A 21,882-nucleotide genomic window follows, 5' to 3' on the forward strand; every position below is an offset into this window, starting at 1 on the left:
ATGATTTACAGTAACAATTTAAAGTTGCATCGTTGTATAATTGTTACATACCTACTACACTTGTCCACATTAATGTCATGGAATGTGATGTGATGTTTAAAGCAAGCAGATTTTGTGGGGGCAGGGGCGCTGATTAAATAAAAGTAAAATGTTTTTAAGCTCAATACTATTTAAAAAAATAAACATGTTAAAATAAGTGACCTGTTTGAAATCTCTGTTTACTACTTCCATTATTATTCTTAAAACCGTTGATTCCAATTGAAAATACTGTGACATCATAATGTGTTCCAGATTGCAATCCAGTGAATGTTGTATTAAACATTGATGAATGATATTCAAGAGTGTGGTTACTTCTTATACTTGTGAATAGAATATCATATGAGCTTGCCCCTGTTATATTAAATACATTTATTAATTTTAGAAATATGTGTATTTTAATTTATATAAATGCAGTGAAATTCAGTGTGCGAATCATTAGGGACCACTGCCTTAAATTAATTACCGCGAAGTGCTCGTCTACGGACACACAAAAAATAAAAACACACATCAAGGCTATTAGGAATATTTTTCCAAGTATGCCGCCTAATCAAAGCATGATTTCTGTGAAATATGAAGTACCTCTCACAGGTGTCCAAACAAGATTGACACTTCTAAAAGTAATGTTTTTGATGTACAGGTGGGTTGGTGGTAATGGATCTAAAAATATCAAATCAAGTTGTCTGTTTGAAATAAATTCAAACATAAAACAATTTAACCTGTCATTTGAGAAACTTGTTGACTTGTATTACTGGTTACATTGTATAAACCAACAGATCGAACATAAAATGTGTATCTACTGCCTGACATCAAACCAGTGAATGTAGCATTTGTTGCAGTTGTAACTATATCTCTAATACTGTCAACCGGTGATCCATAAAACCAAATACTCAGAATAAAATGCGAACGACCTAAAAAAATAATACAGTCTTTCTTCATAGCATAAAGTAACATGCAGACATACAAATTGTAGGTTAAATGGTTTAGGTGCGATCCAGAAGGAAAAATACTTATTACATAAACATGCTTTTAAAAGACAGCATGGATACATTATAAACGTACTTTGACTCTGAAACCATTATTCGATAGATTATTTATTGTTAACAAGGCAATGATTCTATTTCAAAAAATAAACTTAATAATAAAACATGTTTATCAAAGTTACCATGAGTGTCATCCCAGCCAACAGTAATTTCATCTGTTGCAACCAACAATATTCGGATGTTCCTCGGTGCTAAAGGAACTGAGCATAAAAAGTAATTAGATGTTGCGCAAAGTGGAACGTTATTTTTGTTTGTTTACAAGGAAACACATAACACAGTTATTTTAGATCTATAATTAAAACAAACAAAGAAAAGAAATTATATAATGCAAAAAAGAACCGTAAAGGCACACAATTTTTAAGAGTTAAACAAATGTTGCAAAAATATAAAAAAATTCACAATTTATTAAAATGATCTCACTTGTTTGTACAACGGTTAATTCACTTCCTCTAGGATTTGTTCGATTCTTTGCACCAACAGAGAATACAACAAAGACATACACCACACCAGGTGAAAGTTGATCAACAAATATACTACTTTTATAAGAAATATAATTTACCACTTCATTTGTTTCATTATTTTTTAATAGAACATTGTAATGAAGAGCACCTGAATAAATTGGAAACAATAACATGTGTCCAACAAAAAAGATAATAAACTACAAATTCAAGAATAAATATTAACAATAAACATAACATAGTACCTTTACTTTCTATCCAGGCCAAAGAAACTGAAAGTTCAGTAACAATAGTAACCCTTACTTGTTGAACATTGTTTGGCACTGCAAAGACATTGTTTTGTTTAATAGTGCTGTCATGCATGATTTTCATCAAAAACAGCTATTTACACATGTATTTTCTACACACACTGAGATGGAATGTTCATTTCAAATTAATGGTTATGGCCATAGGATTAATCCAATAATACATTTACCAAAGGAGCAGTTTTAGTTTTATCTTCATTTTTTTAAAATAATTTTATAAAAATGTATTATAATTTTTCATGTATTCTATTATTATAACAGATACCATAACAATAACTTCTTGACTTTGACTGTTGTTAAAACTGCTACAATATAAAGAGGTTATTGCTTAAAACCTATTGATGTAGCTTATTAAAAAATAAGAAAGTTGCATAGATACAGATGTTCAAATGTAATCAAGAGTACCACTGAATTATCAAAAATTAAAACAGTTCCTAAATAATTTATGTGATATGGAATCGCTGGAGTAAATACTATCAATAGTTTTGAACCAAAATTTAGAAAACCACATCTAGTTTTTAAACAGCTAAAGAAAATTCAATTTTTCAACGATCAATGTTTCAGCTTTATTAGTATAGAAAAAGTATGTCATATATGCTTTATCATATTTTTCTTTATTTTACATTTTATTTTTATCTTTAGTGTTCTCATGTCCTAAGATACTTGCTGTAAATTTTATTTTAAAAAGCCTAGCGAGTCTGTTATAAATTAAGTATTAGAACGAGGAATGAGCTAGTGCAAACTGACAATTTGCCATACAAATAACTAAAACTAATGTTATTATGTTAAATGAAAATAAATATATAGTAGGGTGGGGAATGATGGGACACCTTTAGCACATAATATCCAAATATCCTGTTCGTGTTTTAAACAATTAACAACAATCTATGGAAGTCGTGAGGATACAGTTTCATAATTCTTTAAATGTTCTTTGTTTAACTTTTTAAATATATTTCACCTTAAACCTAAACATCAAAGAAACTAAAAGACATAAAGAGAACACACTTACATGTACTTTCAGTCAATGTGGCAACAGCTGGACTTAACTGACGCAGTTGTGTAGCGACACTTGCAATTGTGATATAATATGTTGTGCCGGGACTAAGTGATGTTACGTTGAAATTATTACTTGTAGTCGAATTCTCAAATAAAGTTTGAAATTGATAAACATTCAATGACGCATTATAAAGCTGAACTTTCAAATAATACATTCCCGCCCCTGTAAATAAACAGATTTATTTTTTTGTTTTTATTCTTTAAATTCCACTAATTAATTTACCTTCAGATCGAGGCCACCTAAATGATATAGACGTTGTTGTTGTTGTTGTTAAAGTAATATTAGATGGGGGAAGGGGAACTGAAAAAAATTGACAATCAAGTTAGTGTTTCATATCATAGAAAGAAAATCAAAATAAAGAAGTCGCACAAAACTGAAGTACCTATCTAATGTCCAGCACCATGGCCCAGTGGATTAGGTGCTTGTATCGTAATCAAGGTATCGGGTTTAATGATCGACACTGATACAGATACTGATGTGCGTAGCTGTCCTTGCGCAAGACACTTAACTTACATTACTCCTAACCACCAATGCATTGTCGCAAAGTTGAGAATAGAGGTCGATGACATGAGTTGCAGAATTAGTCAAAGACTTACTGTGTGTGATGGATGGACTTGGGGACTGTGTTGTAGATAAAGCCTGGAAAACCTAAATAGGCTTTCAAACTGTTGGGGGGGACAAATCCTAGGTCATCAACAAGGATCCCACCCACATAGAATAAAAGTTTATAACTATTGGGCACATTGTGCATGTAACCACTGCGTGTCGATTGCAATTACACATGTGTTATTGTTTCTTCTGCTTGCCAAGTCTTTCAACTAGGTGCAACGATCAATACTTTATGATAATTACCTGTGTTATTTACCTGTTTGAACAGATGTTAATGGGCTTTTCAAACTACTCCTATTATGGTTTCCTATAGAGGTAACTTCAATATCATAATAAATTCCAGGCAGCAAGCCAATCAATGCAATTGTTGGGTAACTTGTGATGTTATGTAATGTCACGTTCTGATCTCTGCTTGTGTATTTCACATTGTAATAATAGGCACCTAAAACATATAGTTGGTTTAGTTGTAACTAGTATATAAGAAAACTCGAACATTATGTAGCTACCTCTCATGGAATTCCATCTGATATACATGTATGTGTGGCTAATATTCCATGCAATTATTTCACTTGGTGAATCTGGCACTACAAAAACAATATGCCCAAAATTAGAAACCAATTTAAATCACAGTATTGCAAATGAAAAGATCTTACGTGTGGTTTCCTCGGCAAAAGTATGATAGCCACTTAAACGTCGATAATTTCCAGTTGTTTTTAAAAGAAACGTATATGTTGTACCACTGTCCAGATGGTTGAACTCGTAACTTGTGTTGGACGTCGTCACATTGAACAAACTGACATTACTCTTTTTAACTTGTATATTATAACCAATGGCTCCTGCAAAAATGAACAATAGAAATAATTATAAGGTTATAAATTAATTACTATGCTAAGAAACACAACTATATGATGGGAAGCTATATAACTGCATTTCAATTGTTAAACTTTTTAAAACGACTTAGATTTTTCCATCTACAAACTTTTTGTTGGAAAGACGTTCGGACGTTGTTGTGTTTTTTTGTTGTTAGCTACCAGGATAAACATATATATCTAAGCCAGGGGTTCCCAAACTTATTTTATCGCGGGCCAATATGTGAAATCATATTTATGTGTCGGACAAGGTTTTCATTGCTATATTGGCGACGCGACTTGGGTAATCCTTTAGCTGGTGGCCACCTGAAATTTTGGTTTCAAAATGTTCTATAGCCCCCACTAAAACCTGCTGACTAAATTTTTTTCAAAGTAGGGCGTTCGTGTCGAAAATTAACTTTAAAAATGCGCGAAAACATGCCTCGTCACTGTAATTCGTCTGATTTGCGTAGGATCAACGGTTTATTACGTCACAATCGCGGTCTGTTACATCACAATAGTGGTATATCATATAAGTTACAAGACGGTATAGCCTTGTTTTGTCACCACTGTTTTAACTGACGAATCAAACGTAACAATATGCATTCTATGACGTAATAATCCAACCTTGGTTTAATTCATAACGGCTGGTGTGGAAAATACGGTGACGCAGCACGATTTCGTGCACATTTTTAGGTTAATTTTCGACACGAACACCCGAGTTGTTTTCAAAAAAAATTATACAGTGAGTATCATTGAGACCTAAGGAACATTTTGAAACCAAAATTTTAGGTGGCCACCAGCTAAAGGATTACCCGCGACTTGTATTGGCCAAAATTTAGTTATTACGAATACTGTTGGTTAGGTCAGGAAGTTCGACACATATGCTGGTAATAAACATGGCTTCTAGGACAGATTAAACTACGTACTTGCGGAGTAAAAGACAAAGTTTCACTTTTTTTTGTTGAATAATGTCGCGGTATAACCCTTATACCAGAGTAACAAGCAAGTCAGGTTGGCTGATGCTGTAACAGTCATAACTATTGCCCGCGGGCCGCGGTTTGGGAACCCGTGATCTAAGCTATGCTATATCATACCATAAATCAATCTAAATGTTAACAATCACACCCCCTAATTATTGCGTTATTAGCCATTTTCGAAACTTCTACTGACAGCCTGCATGTGTTTAAGCAAATTTTAGAACGGTGTCAAATTGTGTACATTCATTCGATCTATGATTTCTTATGAAAAGTGGTTAATGGCTAGGAGCATGTCAACAATATTAAATAGAGTTGTAATTAAAGACATTAGAGATTTTCCAACAATTACCACCAGGTATAGCAATTCTTCTACTTTTGATAATAATTTTCTTTACAGATAATTATTTTTTTGGAAAAATATTACGAGGAAATAAATATTTAAGTGAGCTAACCTGTGACTTCATTCCAAGATAATCTGATGATATTGTTACTTGAAAATGACATTACACCACTTGGTGGGGTTGGTAAGGTATAATGTGAAATTGCTTGGGAAGAACGTAAACTTTGATGACCTGAAGTTCCAACTGAGGTCATCACAATATTATGTAACACACCACTGGTAAGATTAACAACGGTATATGGCTTGAATGATGACATTACAATGACAACATCAGCAATTGATGAAACATTGATTATATAACTTGTTGCACCTAAGAAAAACGCAATATATATATTATGGTGAGAGAAGATGGGACACCTATTCTACGCTGTACATTCTATTTTCACGTGGTAGTAGTAAATACCGAAAAATCAAAAAATATAAAATCGTATTTTAATGACTCTCATAGACCGTGTTAATTGTTTAAAACACAATCAGGATGTTTGAATATTGTGTGCTAAAGGTGTCCCATCTTCCCCACCCTATTATATAGTAATTCATACAAAGTATCAACAGTATAGGATGAGACTGTAATACCAAAAATTCGTTGATTGAGAGTTGTAAACATTATATCTTATATATCAATATCTAATTCTAACAAACTAAACGTATTAGACATTTTTCAGTTCTAACAAATATTTTTAATAAATTTCACTGTTAATTAACATCTTTTAAAAACAGTAATATGTGCTCTTTCTTATTATAGGGATATATATTATGTTTATATAATAATAGTATTACCTCTCACCCACGTCCAGTTCAGTGTTAAAGATGTTGAAGTGAAATTGATAACTTCAGGTTGTGTTGGGATATTTGGTCCTATTATTGGATATTATATTTTTAGAGAAAGTAATCTTAAAAGTATTTTATACAAACTTGTGATCTCAACCAGTGTTTGTGATGGTTGACTTGTTTGTCCACTTTTACCAACTGCAACTACCGTGAAGTTACATTCAACACCAGCATGCAAACCATCAACAACCATAACGGTGTGGTTCGTATTTCTTTGTAAGGATTGAGTTTCTCCATCACTGTTATTATATGTAGTCAACAACATATAAGAAATAGCTCCTGTGGTACAGAACATAATAACAATAAATTATAAATGTTTTATATACCATACTTAAACCATGATTAAGACAATTTTCTCAATTATCGCTACATTGTTTAATTAAGGGCACTGTAGCAAAATGGCTAGCGCACTTGTTTAAATCTAGCGATAACAGGTTCAAGAATCCTCTTTAGGCAAAACACTTAGTGATATTACTCCAACCCAGTGCTCAATTATGGGTTGTCTAAAATCTCAGCCATAGAGTAAATTAAATTAATCAAAAGATAAATAATCATTCACAAAGTTACATACATGGTAGCTTGACAGTGAGTATGAGATAACAATTATTCATTAAAATTTGATTATTTGTTCACTTCATAAAAGCGCTTCGAATAATACAGAACTAATTTAGGGAGACTAACTTTTAAAACCATTTTTAGTCTGATCATATTTTCCGAGTAATAAAGCTACTAATAAAATCCAAATTGCAAAAAAATACTTAGTTTGCAACCCACCATGAACTGCATTCCACTGAAGAGAAATTTGACGAGTACCAATATTTACAGATCTTAATGATAAAGGTGAAGACGGATCTAAAAAAATATTAATCATCTACATTTTAACTCAAGATCTCAATATCCATGATAAAATATATAAATACATACATAAATATTATTCAGATTGATGTTGCTTAAGAGATGTGAGACTTGCGATGCAAGAGAGGAGAATTAAATAATATGAAAATGATCATTTTATTTAATACCAAAATAAAGAACTGTTTGCTGAAAAAAGTTGTATAAAAACTTAATAAAAAGAAATGTTTAACCTACTTGTGTGTACAGTAACTGGTAGACTTCCATTCACATTTTGTTTTCGGTACTTGCCAATAGAAAATATTTTAAACTGATATTCTGAACCTGGCATCAGTTGTTTTATTATAACAATATTTTCCTTGGACTCAATGTTTAAAGTTGTAAGATTGGATACTTCTGTTTGTTGTATAATGTAGCTACGAGCACCTACATATAGAATGTACATTTGGTTATACAACCTCAGTTTGAGATTTACAATATAAATATATTTAACAACCTTTCACAATATTCCAAGATATTTCCACACTGGTTGAGTTAACAGCAAGAACAGAAACATTAACTGGTGAATCTGGAACTAATAACATTGTCCTCTTTATGAAGAGTAATAAAAAATAATTAAACATGCAATGCAGTTTGTACGGATTCTCAATTTGTTTTGCTGTTAAACTAACTTTAATACTTGTTTTAGTTGTGCGTTTTCTTTTCATTGTATTCATTTAGATTACTTGGGTGTCCACTTGCAATGTTGGCTAACATTCAACCCATTTTGAGTGGCAGTAAATATTTTAATATTTAGGTTGTGCAGTTTATTGGTATTTCAACAGACAAAACTCATGTTACACTGTCTGAAAATATATTTTATTAAAAAGGAGCGTAAAAATTGAGGTCATTTGATCTTAAGGTAATTTTAATAAAACTGAAAACATACAAGTTGTTCTATATTAAACAAATTAAAACGACTACACGCTTCAGTCTTAACAAACCAGTTTCTTCTGTAACAAAAGCAGGCGGAGAAATTCTTATAATCTCTTCTCCAACACTTCTAACTTCAATTTTGTACAAAGAACCAGGTTGAAGATTTTCTAAACTTATTTCATGCAAATGGGTTTGTAGTTGTTTTATAGTAATGTTGTAATCCACATATGTTGTAGTGACATCATAATAAGAAGCTCCTGAAGTGAATGAGTAAAATATAAAAACATTAACATAACATACATATCAAAAACTCAATTATTTCTTCTATGGTCTTAACGAAAATTATATTAAGTAAAAACAAGAATCAGGAAGCAACTATAAACCAGGTTGTTAAAACAAGCTAGATACAAATAACAAAACAAAATTGGTTAAAAGAGCTTGACTGTTAAATTTAAGAAACAGTTGAATGAATGAATGTTGTTATAACATGGGTGTTCTGTTTCATACACTTCAAGCCAGCTTACGAGTTATGTATATTACATTGTGGGTGAATATTTATTTTGGGGTGAAGGATTTTTTTTATATTTTATGTGTAGCTGATAGTTTGGACAACCCATTAGTAACCACTCGGCTGCAGCAATTGTCGTTAAGTGTCTTGCCCAAAGACACATACGGAAAAAGGTAACAGTGCCAAGTCTTATACCCATTACTTTTGGCTTGGGTTAGAGAAAGGCTTGCTAACAATTTTGCCACGGCACATATAACACCCTGCACAGTTAAACAGGACACTCTCTACAAAACATATATGACTTAAATACCAATACTGCTATTCCATGAGACTGTCATACTGGACGTAGATATCCCGCTCACAATTAAATTGTCTGGAGCTACTGGAACTGTAAAATGCATAATATATATATATAGGTTAAATAATAAAAATGGACAACAGCCAGAGCTGGTCCTAGATTATATGATTATACTAAAACATGATTAATTCATTAAAATCTACCAAAATAATGTACCTTTACATGCCGAACTGTAATAATAAATTATGGTCTAAATTTTATACTGCTCAGTATTCAGTATAAAATCCTTAGGACGGACCAAGGCAATAAAAATGTTTTACTGCTTTGGATACCAATTATTTCCAACCAAGTTTACTAGTTGAGTATAAATGAACCATTTTTTGTTAAGCAATAGTGGTATCCTAGCAATGAAAAAGTATTTCATGAAAATCACTCCTTGCTAAAAGTTGCTCTGCTCTCAGAAAATCCCATTTTAATGTTAAAAAGCGAAACAACCCAAAGAAATGTTTATATTACCAGTTTGAAATGTTAGAACAGCACTTGCATTAGAATTTTGCCCATGTACACCAACAGAGACCACTGTTACATTATACCAAGTTCCTGATGATAATCCGATAATTCTACTAAAAGGTGATGTCACAGATTGTGTTTTAAGATCAAGGTCATTACTAGAGTATATTGTAAGCACATAGCTTACAGCACCTGTAAAAATATAGCCAATGAATGTTGTTATATTACGACCTTCTGTGTCAAAGTTGTCAAAATATTTTTAATTATATATACCTTTGACTGAACCCCACTCCACACTGACTGATTGCGATGCAACAGTTACAAGGTAAGGTAAAGATGGGCGCGCTGGCACTGCATTAGGATAAAAAAGGTTCACTAAAATAATACCATACACTCACGTTAAAAACTAAATTTGTTCATAAACACTTACATGTCCAGGCTGTTAGAATGTTTGATTCAATACTGCTTTGATTTTGAAAACCAATACTTCTTATCCATATTAAATACCTAGTACCAGCAGTTAAACCAAACAGAGTAAGATGATTTGTGGCTACTCGTGAAACTTTTGTGATGTTGGTATCAGAGTTTGAATGTGTCACAACATATGTTGCAGCACCTAAATATAAATTGTTTTATCATACAATAACAAAAATTTGTTTTTTAAATGCAATAAAACAGTGCAAATTATCATTACAATTTTCCAAAATAAGTAACCTTAAATCTACAAACCTTGCATTTCTTTCCAAGTTATTCTCAATTTATCTTTCTTTATTTCGACAATTTGGAGATTATTTGGTGGATTGGGAACTGTGGAAAATTCCACAGTAGTAAAATATGCACTTGTAAAAATCTTTGTAAGAAAAAGTTTATACTATAATTCCATAGCTCTGATGAAAGCGGGATAACATCGAAAGGTTTAAACAAAATTCCTAAATAAGATAAATGTATTGTATACTTAGTTTAATGATAAAACTGAAGTACGAGAAAACCTTTGACAAAAAGAGATTAATACATATGTGACATGTTCATTTTTATTTTAAAAACATACCAGTTTGAATTGTTATTGTGGAAGACTCCATACTTAATCGTTCATAGGGGTCTTCAGATCTTACACTAATATTGTACCATGTACCAAGAGTTAGATTATTAATGACAATTGTTGATGTTTCAGTTTGAAAGTTTTGCATTATACCCCCAGATTCCACCATTACACGATATTTCATTGCACCTAAAAATTGCATAGATAATATAGAAATAAATTTATAAAGCCGATTTAGGGTATGAATTATAAGAAAAAATGTATCGCAAAAACCTTACATCATAAACCCATTAATTTAACCTTTTCAAGGGAGTGTTTATGTCGCACAGTTGGGAAAGGCAATAACTTTCTTTAGAACATTTATCGAAAGCATCAGTTTTTATATTAATATATAATATTCGCAGGCTGTTTGTAAAGTAGCTAAATGCTAACAGAGTGTGAACACTTCACAATGCTGTGCTGCAAATTGAACAAGGAATACAAAAGGCTAAAACAACTGTAAAAAATATTTGCAGTTTGCAAAATAAGATCTGCTTATTCGGACATCATACTATTGTGTATGAGGTCCTACAGAAGCATGTTGGAAGTATAGGATGTACAATACCCACTGCCCAGGCCCCAGGATGTATGTTTTGGTTAGGTTGTGATAAAGTAACTTGTCATATTTGGGTTTAACAAACTAAAACGATGGATATCTACAAACATATAACAACGATATAATACATCATAATAAACCTAAAGTAAACGCTATACAACATAACTATACTGCTGTACCAACTAAACTAACGGGTGACTGTGCGCACAACATGACACAACAAAGGCGTTAATTACTCGGCGCGTGCTGCAGGACTAAAAGCGTCGGAATGTTATCGAGACGAGGTAGCAGTAAACTACTACCAAATAGGTATAATATGTACTCTCTGTTAAAAATATAGATGTTAGAAAACTTTTATGTAAATAGACAAATTAACCTTTGCTTGGTTCCCAAATTAATAAAATTGAATTTCTTCTTACATATTGACTGCGTAGATTAGCAGGATGAGATGGAACTATGAAATACAAAAATTTTTCTTAAATAAAATCTCCTGCAATATGGACAAACAATTAGTGACTACAGCCCATGCTTATAATATTAGTAGGACCGAAGTCCAAACATGGTAAAAAAAAAATAAAGCAATATCTTCAAACATCGTATTGGTTCGCATGTAAATGTTCTATTAGTTGGTTCTACAGCTAACATAGTATAATTGTTGAAAACTATAAAAATTAAAACACTACTTGTATGTTCGTAAACTTCTTGTCCAATGTTACTAAGCGAGTTGTTAATTCCAGCACTTTGTAATCGAAAGAAATATTTGGTTCCACTACTAAGACCAGATACAAAGTAGAATGGAACAATTGTGGAATAATGCTCTGTTTGACTATTATTGCCAGGCATGTCTTTCCTTATGTATAAATTGTAAGATACAGCACCTGTTAAATATAATATTTTTGATGACTGTGTTTTTGTACAAAAAAATAAATAGTAAAAACATGTAATTGTACAAATACTGACATGCTAAGACTTGAATGGCGCATAATTTAATTTTCAGTCTTGGTTTGATGAAAACCGAAAAATGAAAGTAGGTTGAAATATTTTTCTATGTACTTTTAATAAATTTTAGTTCCTGTTAAATAAATGTTATTAACCATTACATGCTCAAGTCACTAATAGTTTTTTATACCAACAATATGCATAGGTTAGCCTTTTAGTAAAAAAATGTAAAGTCAGACAAAAATAAAAAGGAGAAAGTCAAATTTGTTTAAAGCAATGGAAGTAAACACAGAATCAGATGTTATCATTTTACCTAAAACATCAGGCCATCTGTACAAAGTTGAACTATTTGTAGTGTTAGTGAACCAACCAACTTCAGGAGCAAACGGTGCTAGAAATTCATAAATAATATTCAAGTATTTAAAAATATAAATGCAGTTAACAAGTTTGCATAAAGTTTACTTATTTATCCTATAGGGGGGTGAAACTAAAGATATAGGCTGTAATTAGGGTGTCTATTGCATACCACTTCCATGCACCATGTACCTGTGTAGGCTGTGTTGCTAAATAGTTACCAATATCAAGTATGCAACTTTATGGGTCATTTTTATTTTCTGTATAATTGCCAATTTGAACAATCAATAAATGACTATTGGGTTGCAGGTATTAATATTGTGCATTTTTACCTCAATGCTAGCAACATTAAATGAATTAATATTGTGCATCTTTACCTCAATGCTAGCAACATTAAAAACTACTAGTTGTGGCAACAAAACAATCACTTTGTTTGAGCGTCGGCCATACTCATAGTAATGCTACTTCATATTGTTTCAGGTAATAATTTGTGGTAGTAAACTATTTTTAATATCACCTGTTTGTAAAACTAGCTCCTCACTGGCAACAGGATTTCTTTTACCAAATCTATTGACAGAATAAGCAGATAACTTGTAAATTGTTCCGGATTCCAAGTTTGTTATTTCCATAGCTTCATTAGGCTCTGTTTGAATATTCTGAACCCTTGTGCCTTCATGATTATGTACATTAAGGAGGTATGTCTGTGCCCCTAAAGACATTTAATGTTGGTTGAATTTATTTTTTAAGATTTTTATTTATATCATGGATCATAGTGTCAAAGTAAATCACAATGCAAACTTTCCTCTTTATTATTTGTTTGCAACTTACTCTCAGTTAACAGTTATAATATGAGTTTTCACAAATGTTGACTTGGTTTTATAATTAATATGATTTTTCCCATGATGATTGAAGAGAATAATATATACAGTAGGGTCAATATATGAAAAATATGGCTTGAACCCCCAAAAAATTCCTACAAAAGTTTTTTCAACTTTTTTGCAGTATTTATCATCATGAATACCGTATTAAAAATCTAGGAAAAAATAAAAAATTTTGACATTTTATGTTGAAAAAATAAAAATAAATATTTTTGACAATTTTTATTAAAAAAAATAAAAAAATTTTTAAAATTTTTTATTGAAAAATAAGATGCTAACACTCTTGCCAGTTTTGGGGAGGCGTTGGGCAATAAGAAAACTGAGTTGCGTGAAAGACCAGTCGACTGCGGTTGTGCTATCAGACTATGGTTCAGGTATCGCGAGCACTAATCAAAGCGGACAGGGCAGGCATTTGGCAAATGCACTCTCGTACAGTTTCTGGCTGTCTACCAATGTTCCCGGCTGCAGGGCACTTCAATTACCCAAATTACCCGCACTATGACATCCAAAAATGAATCAACTCCCGAACCGACACCCAGACATGGATACCATGTTATCCGTCGCTCGAATCAGTTTTAGGCAGGTCTCATCTCGGACCTAGTTATTAAATAGAACCTGATGAGATCGCTGAAGATGTCGGGATGATTAATGCGTGGAACCGGCATGACAGAAGAAGAACAGCGATCCTTGTGGACAATGTCGACTCCAATTAGGTCTGAGTAGGCCTACAACTATGCCATGCAGGAATTCAATACACTCTTCTACAAGTACAAGCGAACAACATAAAACAGCAAGACAGGCTAGGGTTCAGAGACACAGTTCTGATCTTAAAAGCTCAAGACATCATTGGCTGGTTATGTACCGTTTTCTCAAGATCAAATCCTGAGGAATATTGTGAATGGTGTTGTCGCCGAGGATGACGTCAATGTACCTGAATTTGAATCAGTCGGAAGGAACATTATGAACAAAATGATTGGACAGTATGTTTTCTCAATATCTTTTAAGCGGAAGGATAAAGCCAAGACATTTGGAATCATCTTATTAGCGAAGGTGTCACCATAATGAACAATTGACCCAGGTTTGCTTTATCGACGTTTCCCAGTTGTTTCACAACTACGCCTTATCTCTCGAAGATATCTTGAAATTTGGACCCTGTGCCCGTTCCCTCCAGCACTTTTTGAAGCAAGGAAGGTGCCCCGGAAGCCTGATAAGCCTGAACTTGCGAATGCCATCACAGATAACCAAGGCAGTTCGGAAAATTCCTGAATCCATATAAGCCATTCCACCAAAAACTCAACACTATGTCATAAATGGATGTTCACTACTACAGCGGCTACCATGGAAGAGTGGAGAAACCAACGGCTCTATATTACACCATCCTATGCTGAATTCATGACTCGCCGTTATCAAAGGGCAATAGTTGTTTTTGACGGGTACCTATAGGAGGACCGACAATCAAGGACAACACACACCAGAGCCGTGGGAAAAATGTGCATGTAAGTAGTATATAGTAGGATTGGGGAAGATGGGACACAAATTTTCTTTTTACGGACCCTCATTTAATAATAATAAAAAATATAACAGAATTATTCGACAGTGTTAACACGATTTTATAAAGCGCGCGTCAAATCCGATTACTGTTGTTAAATGTTTAAAAAATATGTTAGTTCAAAACAGCATTTTTTGAACAGGTGAAAATATGCGAAATAGGAAGGTGCTAATTTTTAATGCTCGCTAAATCATAGTGAAGCCGATGAAATTATATAGTTTGCGAATGTAAACGATTAAACTAGTTTTATAGATTTATAAAAAAATGGAATATTGCATGAAGTTTGTTTTTGTCGAGTAAAACTAGTTTTAGTTTTGTGAAAAAATCTGAGATACATACATGAGGAATATGGGCAGGGGTCAATATGACTTTAACTAAAGATAAAAAAAATATCGTTTTAAAGTTATATATATATGAAGTTTACATGGTAAAGAAACTAGCACAGCCGGTTAATTTCGGTAGGTTAACTACAAGTTGCAGAATACTATTAATTTTCGTCCCATCTTCCCCCACATTGTTGTTTTGTAAGTTTTTATTGCCAAACTTTAAAAGGTTTTCTCTTAATTTAAAAATTTCTACACCAGGGATAATTCAAGTACAATATGTGACACTCAAAAACCGTCATATATTTTGATTTTGGAAATATGTGCTTAAGTGTCCCATCTCCCCCCTCTACTATAAGTCTTTCTAATAAACTAATGAGTTAATTTCATTTTAAATTGTTTTATATAATTCCTTACCACCTAAAACCTAGACGCCAGAATTGGAGCTTTGGCATGAATATTAAGTGAATTATTGTCATTTTACTGTTTTGGCGGCCATCTTGAAAATGAAAACTATCTGATGCTCCGATTTTCCTAGATTTTTAATATATTATTTTTGATGATAAATACTACAAAAAAACGTTGAAAAACCTTTTGTAGGAATTTTTTAGGGGTCAAACCATATATTGACCTGACTAATATATATGTTATGATATAAGATATAGTAACAATTCATATGAAACATTTAAAAAAAATTCTTACCTTCCACTTGCTGTAGTTTCACTCTCACACTTGTCATGTTCAAATTAATGAGGGAAGGTTTATTTGGTCTAACAGGAACTGAAAAGATATTTAAAGTTGAAAGAATATCCATCTGTCTAACAGTAAAGGCTACAATTAAATATGCATTTATCTATTCAATAAATTTGTATCCCATTTCATATAAATAACATGATCATAAAAAACATTGAATGAATGTAACTTTTTTACCCTCACATGGCAACGACAATTGTTAAAACACGGGTGTTTTGTTTCATACACCTTGTGCCCACTTACGAATTACAAAAGTAGGTAACATTGTTGCGATTATTTTTTGATTATCTTTTCGCTTTTTATAGTTGATTTATTTTTTGGCTTTTTTATAGTTTTTCTGCTGTTTATATATATTGCTGACAATTTGCACAACCTATTAGTGACCACTGGGTTGGAGCAATAGACAAGTGTATTGTCTAAGTATGAATACGCTTACAATGGTAATAGCCAGGGTTTATTAAACTTTGGCTGCAATTGTTGCCACTTTGACTAAAACCAAAATTTACCATCAATATTCAAAGAAAATTTTAAAACAAAACCATACTCACATGTAGAATCAGTGATAAGAATGAAGTTGGAACTTGTTCTATCACTTTCCCCTACAGTGATAATTTTGATCTGATACATACAACCTGGAGATAAATCTTCCAAAAGTATGGCGGGTGTGATTGAAGTAAGTGATATCATAGTTGCATTTATCATTTCACCAGAAACAAGTTTGTGAGTTGTGATGTGGTAACTCTTTGCACCTTTAAAAATTATAAGGTTAACTGATGATATAAACTTAATTTTAAATGAACCAATCATTCTGAAGTACCTCGCCCAGGACCATCACAATGGTAAAAACAAAATTGAGATTTTAACATGGTCATTGGTTCGAAACACAAATGTTCTAACTTCTAACCATTGTGCTATGAAATTGTGTTAAATATGGGTACCAATTAACTCAGAATCTTAAACAGGTTTATTATTTAAATTATTATAATTGTAATCTTTCTTCGCTGGATTTTTTAAAATTTTAAACCGATGACCAAGTTTAAGTTATTTGGATTTTGCAACAAAACATAGAAGATACACTAAAACTCTTTTTGTGAATAAAAATATTAAATTTATACCATTATTTTTTGGTGATGTCATCATAAAATTGATAACTTCATAATAATTCTTCCATTGTTGATTTTTTTAGAAAAAAAGATATGAAAATATAATGAACTGTAAACTAAATTAGTATGTGAAAGCCCTTTGTATGGTGTTTAATTTGTCATAACATCTGCATCATATAGAGGAAAAGTTACAAAAACTTTCAATATGTATGTCAATTTTTACTGAGTTATTACTGTTATTTGTTTTTACTTATTACTGACATAAAATCTCAAAAAAACTTATAGTCAATGTAATGACCAAAAACCATTGAAAACGTCATTTAATCAACTTCCAAATGTATTGAGAATGATCTGCTTGATGTTTACTGAAGAAAGTCTTATTTGAATTAGACAAGCTATTTTGGCCATACTAACGCTAACAGATTCCACTTAAAATGATGCATCCCATGAGAATAGATTTAAAATTCCATGTTCAGAAGCTTAGCACAATCTTTTTTTAAGAAAATCTCGATTTTGAAAACATTATTTAATACACATACAGCATACACGTTTAAGTACTTACCAGCAAGTTTCACAAGTTTACAAATGATAAAAACTGGTGACCAAAAGCTGGGTAAACAATATGCCGAATAAATTGAATTTTAACTGACAACTGCCTAAAGTTTTCAAATATGCTGATATACATTATATCACTGAAAGCAACATAACATTGCTTTTTCTTTTAATTGAGACCAAATTTGAGACAAGACACTGATAAATAACTGTAGATTTAAAATGCGGTAGCCAGTTGGCAATGGTGACAGGATGCGTTGAAAGGATTAGTTTAGTTGGACTGTAAGCTTAGTTATATACATATCTATCATTATTTTATAAATTTCAAAAACACTTTGAAGACCTTCAGCAACTTGCCACTGTAGATACAAGCTGTTTGGTGTAACTCGAGTGACAGCTAATCGAGTTGGAGCATGTGGCACTAAAAATATTAAAATGACAAATTATATATTTCAAATGATCTAACTTATTATTTTTATATTATAGTAATAAAACAATGCGACGTACAAACAGCATTCAAGAACAGGTCATCAACATTGAAGTAAATATAATGAATAAATTGTTGGAAAAGCTGTTTCTACTGAGATAAGAAAAAATTGTAATTAGAATTACCTGATTGGATGGTAATTGGAGAAACAGCATTACGATCACTAACATTGGCTGCTCCAATAGAATAAACAATAAATCTGTATTTTGATCCAGGTAACAGACCATTAACAGTAAAACGTGTCTGTTGTACAACTCTCTCAACTCTAACGCTACCCAAAGCTTGAGAAGTCACAGTCACCATATATCTGAGTGCAGCTTAAAAAAAGAATATTTTGTTCAATTAGGTTCAAAAATAAAAAGGTTATCATTAAGAAAAGTTTATATAAAGCACCAACCTGTTTGAGGTTGCCATTGAATAGTAATTGAAGTATCAGTTACAGTCGTTGCCGTAATATTCTCTGGATTGGGTGGCGCTAAAAGGTTGTAAGAAAAAGTATCGTATTAGTTGGAGGTAAATAAGGTTTTCTTAAAAGTGTGCTCATAGACCATCTTAACAGTGGTAAAACAACAACAAGTCAGTTTAATAGCATTTATCTAATTTAAACACCAGTAGAATAACATATGCAGCATGTAGCTTTCGTATCTAGGACTGCAATTGGATAAATAAGATTTTTTGGGCCATTCTGAAAGTCGTACAAAGGCAAACAAAAAACACAGAAATAAAAGTTTAAAAATTGTATTTAACAAACCAGTGTAAGCAGAAACAATAGCACTGAAGTTGCTATTAAGTCCTGTAACTCCAACACTTTGGCACCAGAACCAATATTGGCTTGATGGAACAAGGTTTCCAATATAAATAAATGAGGTGGTGACATTTTGAATAGTAATAAGGGAACTTGCATCTCTATAGCTTGCTATGTAGTATTGAGCACCTGTCATGAAGGCATACATTAATTTTATAAACCATAACTCAAAAATTTTAAGAAAAAAGTATTCAATTTTTTATACAACATGAGGTCAGTTTGAAACACCTGAAATTTGACAGGGAAGGAAGTTTACAATTGAAGAAACGAGAAGAAATGCTTGTTAAAAACTTATAATATTCTTTTATGGGGAAATTATGATTCCAGGGATGAGAATGCAGTTTATACAAAAAGTCTGAAAAATGTTTCAGCGGGGGTCAGGGGGGCGCCGGCCCCCAGAAGGGGTCCAGGGGCGAAGCCCTGGTGGGGCCTGGAGGGGCGAAGCCCTGGTGGAATTTTACCTCTCCTCCAATGAACAAACATTATATTTATCAGCTAATGCAGTTTATTTGTGTATCACGTTGACGCGTAAAAACGCGTAAGTGACCTAAAGTAACCTCGACGTTACACGCGCCTGATAAACATGACATGCGGTGGACGCGTGATCAGACGCTTTGACCTAGTTTAATACGTTAGACGAACGAGTTAAATTAGGTGTACGAATGAGTTTACGTTTATGAACAAGTTAGCGCTATGCATCCCGCTTTTGGTGCTGTAAACTTTGTTCACGCCCTTATAATGTTTACATATTTTAATTTATAATATTATTTTGGTGTTTGATCGCTGCTCGCAGCTATACTTCTGTAAACAAGTGACCTCTTTGCTAAATCCGTATGTTTTTTAATGCGTTTTTTGCATTACTGCTACCTTTTTTAAGCAAAATACATGACGTAACAATGGAAAATAATGGTGTTTGTGACGTACAATAGGGCTCCTAATTTCAAACGTAAAATGTGAATTATTCGGCCGTATCTCTAGTAGGCCGTGTTGGACTACACACATAAACGCCAACGTCAAATAATGCTGTCTAATTCGTATTCAAACCTGTTTTAAAGCACCTCCAGGCTAGATATTGAACGTGTGAATTGCTATTATGACGCAAATAATTAACGTGTAAATTGCTGTTGTGATGCAATGCACGTGTAAGTGCCTGCAATTTCGTAACAGACTGTCTGCTTGGCTATGGAAAACGTTTAGGTTGTTTATTACGCCAATATTATGTTGCAAAACAAGTCCACTTAGTCTTACAGTATTAACAATCGAGACTGATGACCTAATCGCCATTGCAGGGCACGATTAGAGCCACATCGTCGCTCTCTGTCTTATCGCGAAGATCCAATCAACGAACGCGGACACGCGCTTGTAAATAGGATAGTTATTGATATACGTTATCCAGTCGTCAACTGCATGGTCGTTTATGAGTACCCTCCCACCCCCCCCCCCCAAAAAAAAATTTTTTTAAGCGGATCTAGACGATTCACAAAAATGACCTTTTTGACGAAAAAAAAGTCGGAAATCCGTGAATCCGCGGAAGATTCTCATCCCTGTGATTCTCTCTTTCCATAACCACTATTCAGAAATGTATTTAAAGTGTCGGAAAATGTAGCGAGCTACCTCTAGTCACGGGGCAGTTTGTCATCTTTCATGTACAAAACTTACTCATCAGTTAAGAAACATGTCATGTAATCTATTTTTTGGCAAGTAGCGGATTGAAATTAAAAAACATTAAAAGAATGAAGTTACATGAATTTAATTCCGATTTTAAAACTTACCTACTACAGGTGTCCATTCCAGTGTAATAGAAGCCAATTCGATTCTTCGAATGCTAAGTACAGGTGGAAGCGGTACTAAAGAAATATATATATATATGTATGTATAAATATATGTATATGTATAAATATATATATCTCATAACATTTTAAACAGGAAACAAACTATATAGTTAAGATTTTTTATAAAAGCAACAGCAACCAGATCACACAATCAGATGCAAAGATACAGAAAATATGATTGTCAGTAAAAAAAATAAAAAACAAAAAACAGTCTGTGAATCATATCTTTGAACAAAAAAATGTATATTTAGAGGTGGTAACAATCGAACATGCCTGTATAAAAGTAAACTGGTCTGCTTTCAAGGCTCCTGATTCCGACTGAAAATGAATACAAAGAAACTGAATAGCCAATACCAGGTTGTAGGTCATTTATGGTTGTTTGGGGCCCAACTACTCCATATGCTTTAGCAACCTAAATAATACAGGAAAATAATTGAAAAACAAACTGAAGTTTGCATCAAAGCTAAAATTTAATAAATATAAAAAAATAATTAATTATTTGTTTTGAACGAAACTTATTAACCCACCTCACCACTGGCATTATACCTCACTGTGAGAAAATAGTTAGATTGTATTTCAGTAGTATGTGACCAATGTACTAGAACTGAAGTAGAACTGATAGAGGAATGGTCAACTTGTAGTTCCGGTGTTACCAAACCTTTAAAAAAAAACATATACTTTTCATTTTATCCCTCTGGTTACAGTATTTGAAATGAAGAATAAACAAGCCCTGCCATGCAAAATTCAAGACTTTCCTTAACAAACCTTGCAAAATTCGGAGGAAATAAAATATGCACCTAGGTCTTTGTAATCAATACTGCCAAATCGAACCTTGAGTAAAAATCAGTATGAATCCCTTACCTATGGTTTGAGGCAGGCTTTTGTCAAAATAAAAAAACTGATATTGTTATAAATATTGTAGCATACATCCAGATCCAAATCTCTAAATAATAAAAACTTGTAATAAAAGAAAATTTATAATAACTTATATTAAAACTAATATTTCGCAACAAACTTGTTATT

The 21,882-nt window shown here is 32.5% G+C and overlaps 1 protein-coding gene across 1 annotated transcript in view; it reads right to left on the reverse strand.

The window, feature by feature from the left end:
- LOC100178140 (titin) overlaps positions 1-21,857 on the reverse strand; it is a 45,125-nt gene extending 23,268 nt beyond the window's left edge. Inside the window, exons 1-38 of the mRNA XM_018815617.2 lie at positions 21,387-21,857; positions 21,133-21,271; positions 20,800-20,874; positions 18,974-19,156; positions 18,620-18,697; positions 18,348-18,539; positions 18,079-18,156; positions 16,629-16,829; positions 16,030-16,107; positions 13,095-13,286; positions 12,537-12,614; positions 11,968-12,162; positions 11,661-11,738; positions 10,699-10,878; positions 10,380-10,457; positions 10,081-10,266; positions 9,924-10,001; positions 9,657-9,842; positions 9,153-9,230; positions 8,403-8,591; positions 7,916-7,993; positions 7,657-7,845; positions 7,342-7,419; positions 6,652-6,846; positions 6,517-6,594; positions 5,789-6,046; positions 4,162-4,344; positions 4,015-4,092; positions 3,765-3,950; positions 3,122-3,199; positions 2,852-3,061; positions 1,783-1,860; positions 1,500-1,688; positions 1,202-1,279; positions 756-947; positions 619-696; positions 202-390; positions 52-129 (exon numbers count right to left, since the gene is read on the reverse strand). Of these exons, the coding sequence (XP_018671162.2) occupies positions 52-129; positions 202-390; positions 619-696; positions 756-947; positions 1,202-1,279; positions 1,500-1,688; positions 1,783-1,860; positions 2,852-3,061; positions 3,122-3,199; positions 3,765-3,950; positions 4,015-4,092; positions 4,162-4,344; positions 5,789-6,046; positions 6,517-6,594; positions 6,652-6,846; positions 7,342-7,419; positions 7,657-7,845; positions 7,916-7,993; positions 8,403-8,591; positions 9,153-9,230; positions 9,657-9,842; positions 9,924-10,001; positions 10,081-10,266; positions 10,380-10,457; positions 10,699-10,878; positions 11,661-11,738; positions 11,968-12,162; positions 12,537-12,614; positions 13,095-13,286; positions 16,030-16,107; positions 16,629-16,829; positions 18,079-18,156; positions 18,348-18,539; positions 18,620-18,697; positions 18,974-19,156; positions 20,800-20,874; positions 21,133-21,271; positions 21,387-21,533 (5,182 nt within the window). The 5' untranslated portion in view covers positions 21,534-21,857. The remainder of the gene's footprint in view (positions 1-51; positions 130-201; positions 391-618; positions 697-755; positions 948-1,201; positions 1,280-1,499; positions 1,689-1,782; positions 1,861-2,851; positions 3,062-3,121; positions 3,200-3,764; positions 3,951-4,014; positions 4,093-4,161; positions 4,345-5,788; positions 6,047-6,516; positions 6,595-6,651; positions 6,847-7,341; positions 7,420-7,656; positions 7,846-7,915; positions 7,994-8,402; positions 8,592-9,152; positions 9,231-9,656; positions 9,843-9,923; positions 10,002-10,080; positions 10,267-10,379; positions 10,458-10,698; positions 10,879-11,660; positions 11,739-11,967; positions 12,163-12,536; positions 12,615-13,094; positions 13,287-16,029; positions 16,108-16,628; positions 16,830-18,078; positions 18,157-18,347; positions 18,540-18,619; positions 18,698-18,973; positions 19,157-20,799; positions 20,875-21,132; positions 21,272-21,386) is intronic.
- Between the last annotated feature and the right edge of the window lie 25 nt (positions 21,858-21,882).

This window comes from Ciona intestinalis, unplaced genomic scaffold (assembly GCF_000224145.3).
Source record: "Ciona intestinalis unplaced genomic scaffold, KH HT000095.1, whole genome shotgun sequence".
NCBI classification, from domain to species: Eukaryota; Metazoa; Chordata; class Ascidiacea; order Phlebobranchia; family Cionidae; genus Ciona; species Ciona intestinalis.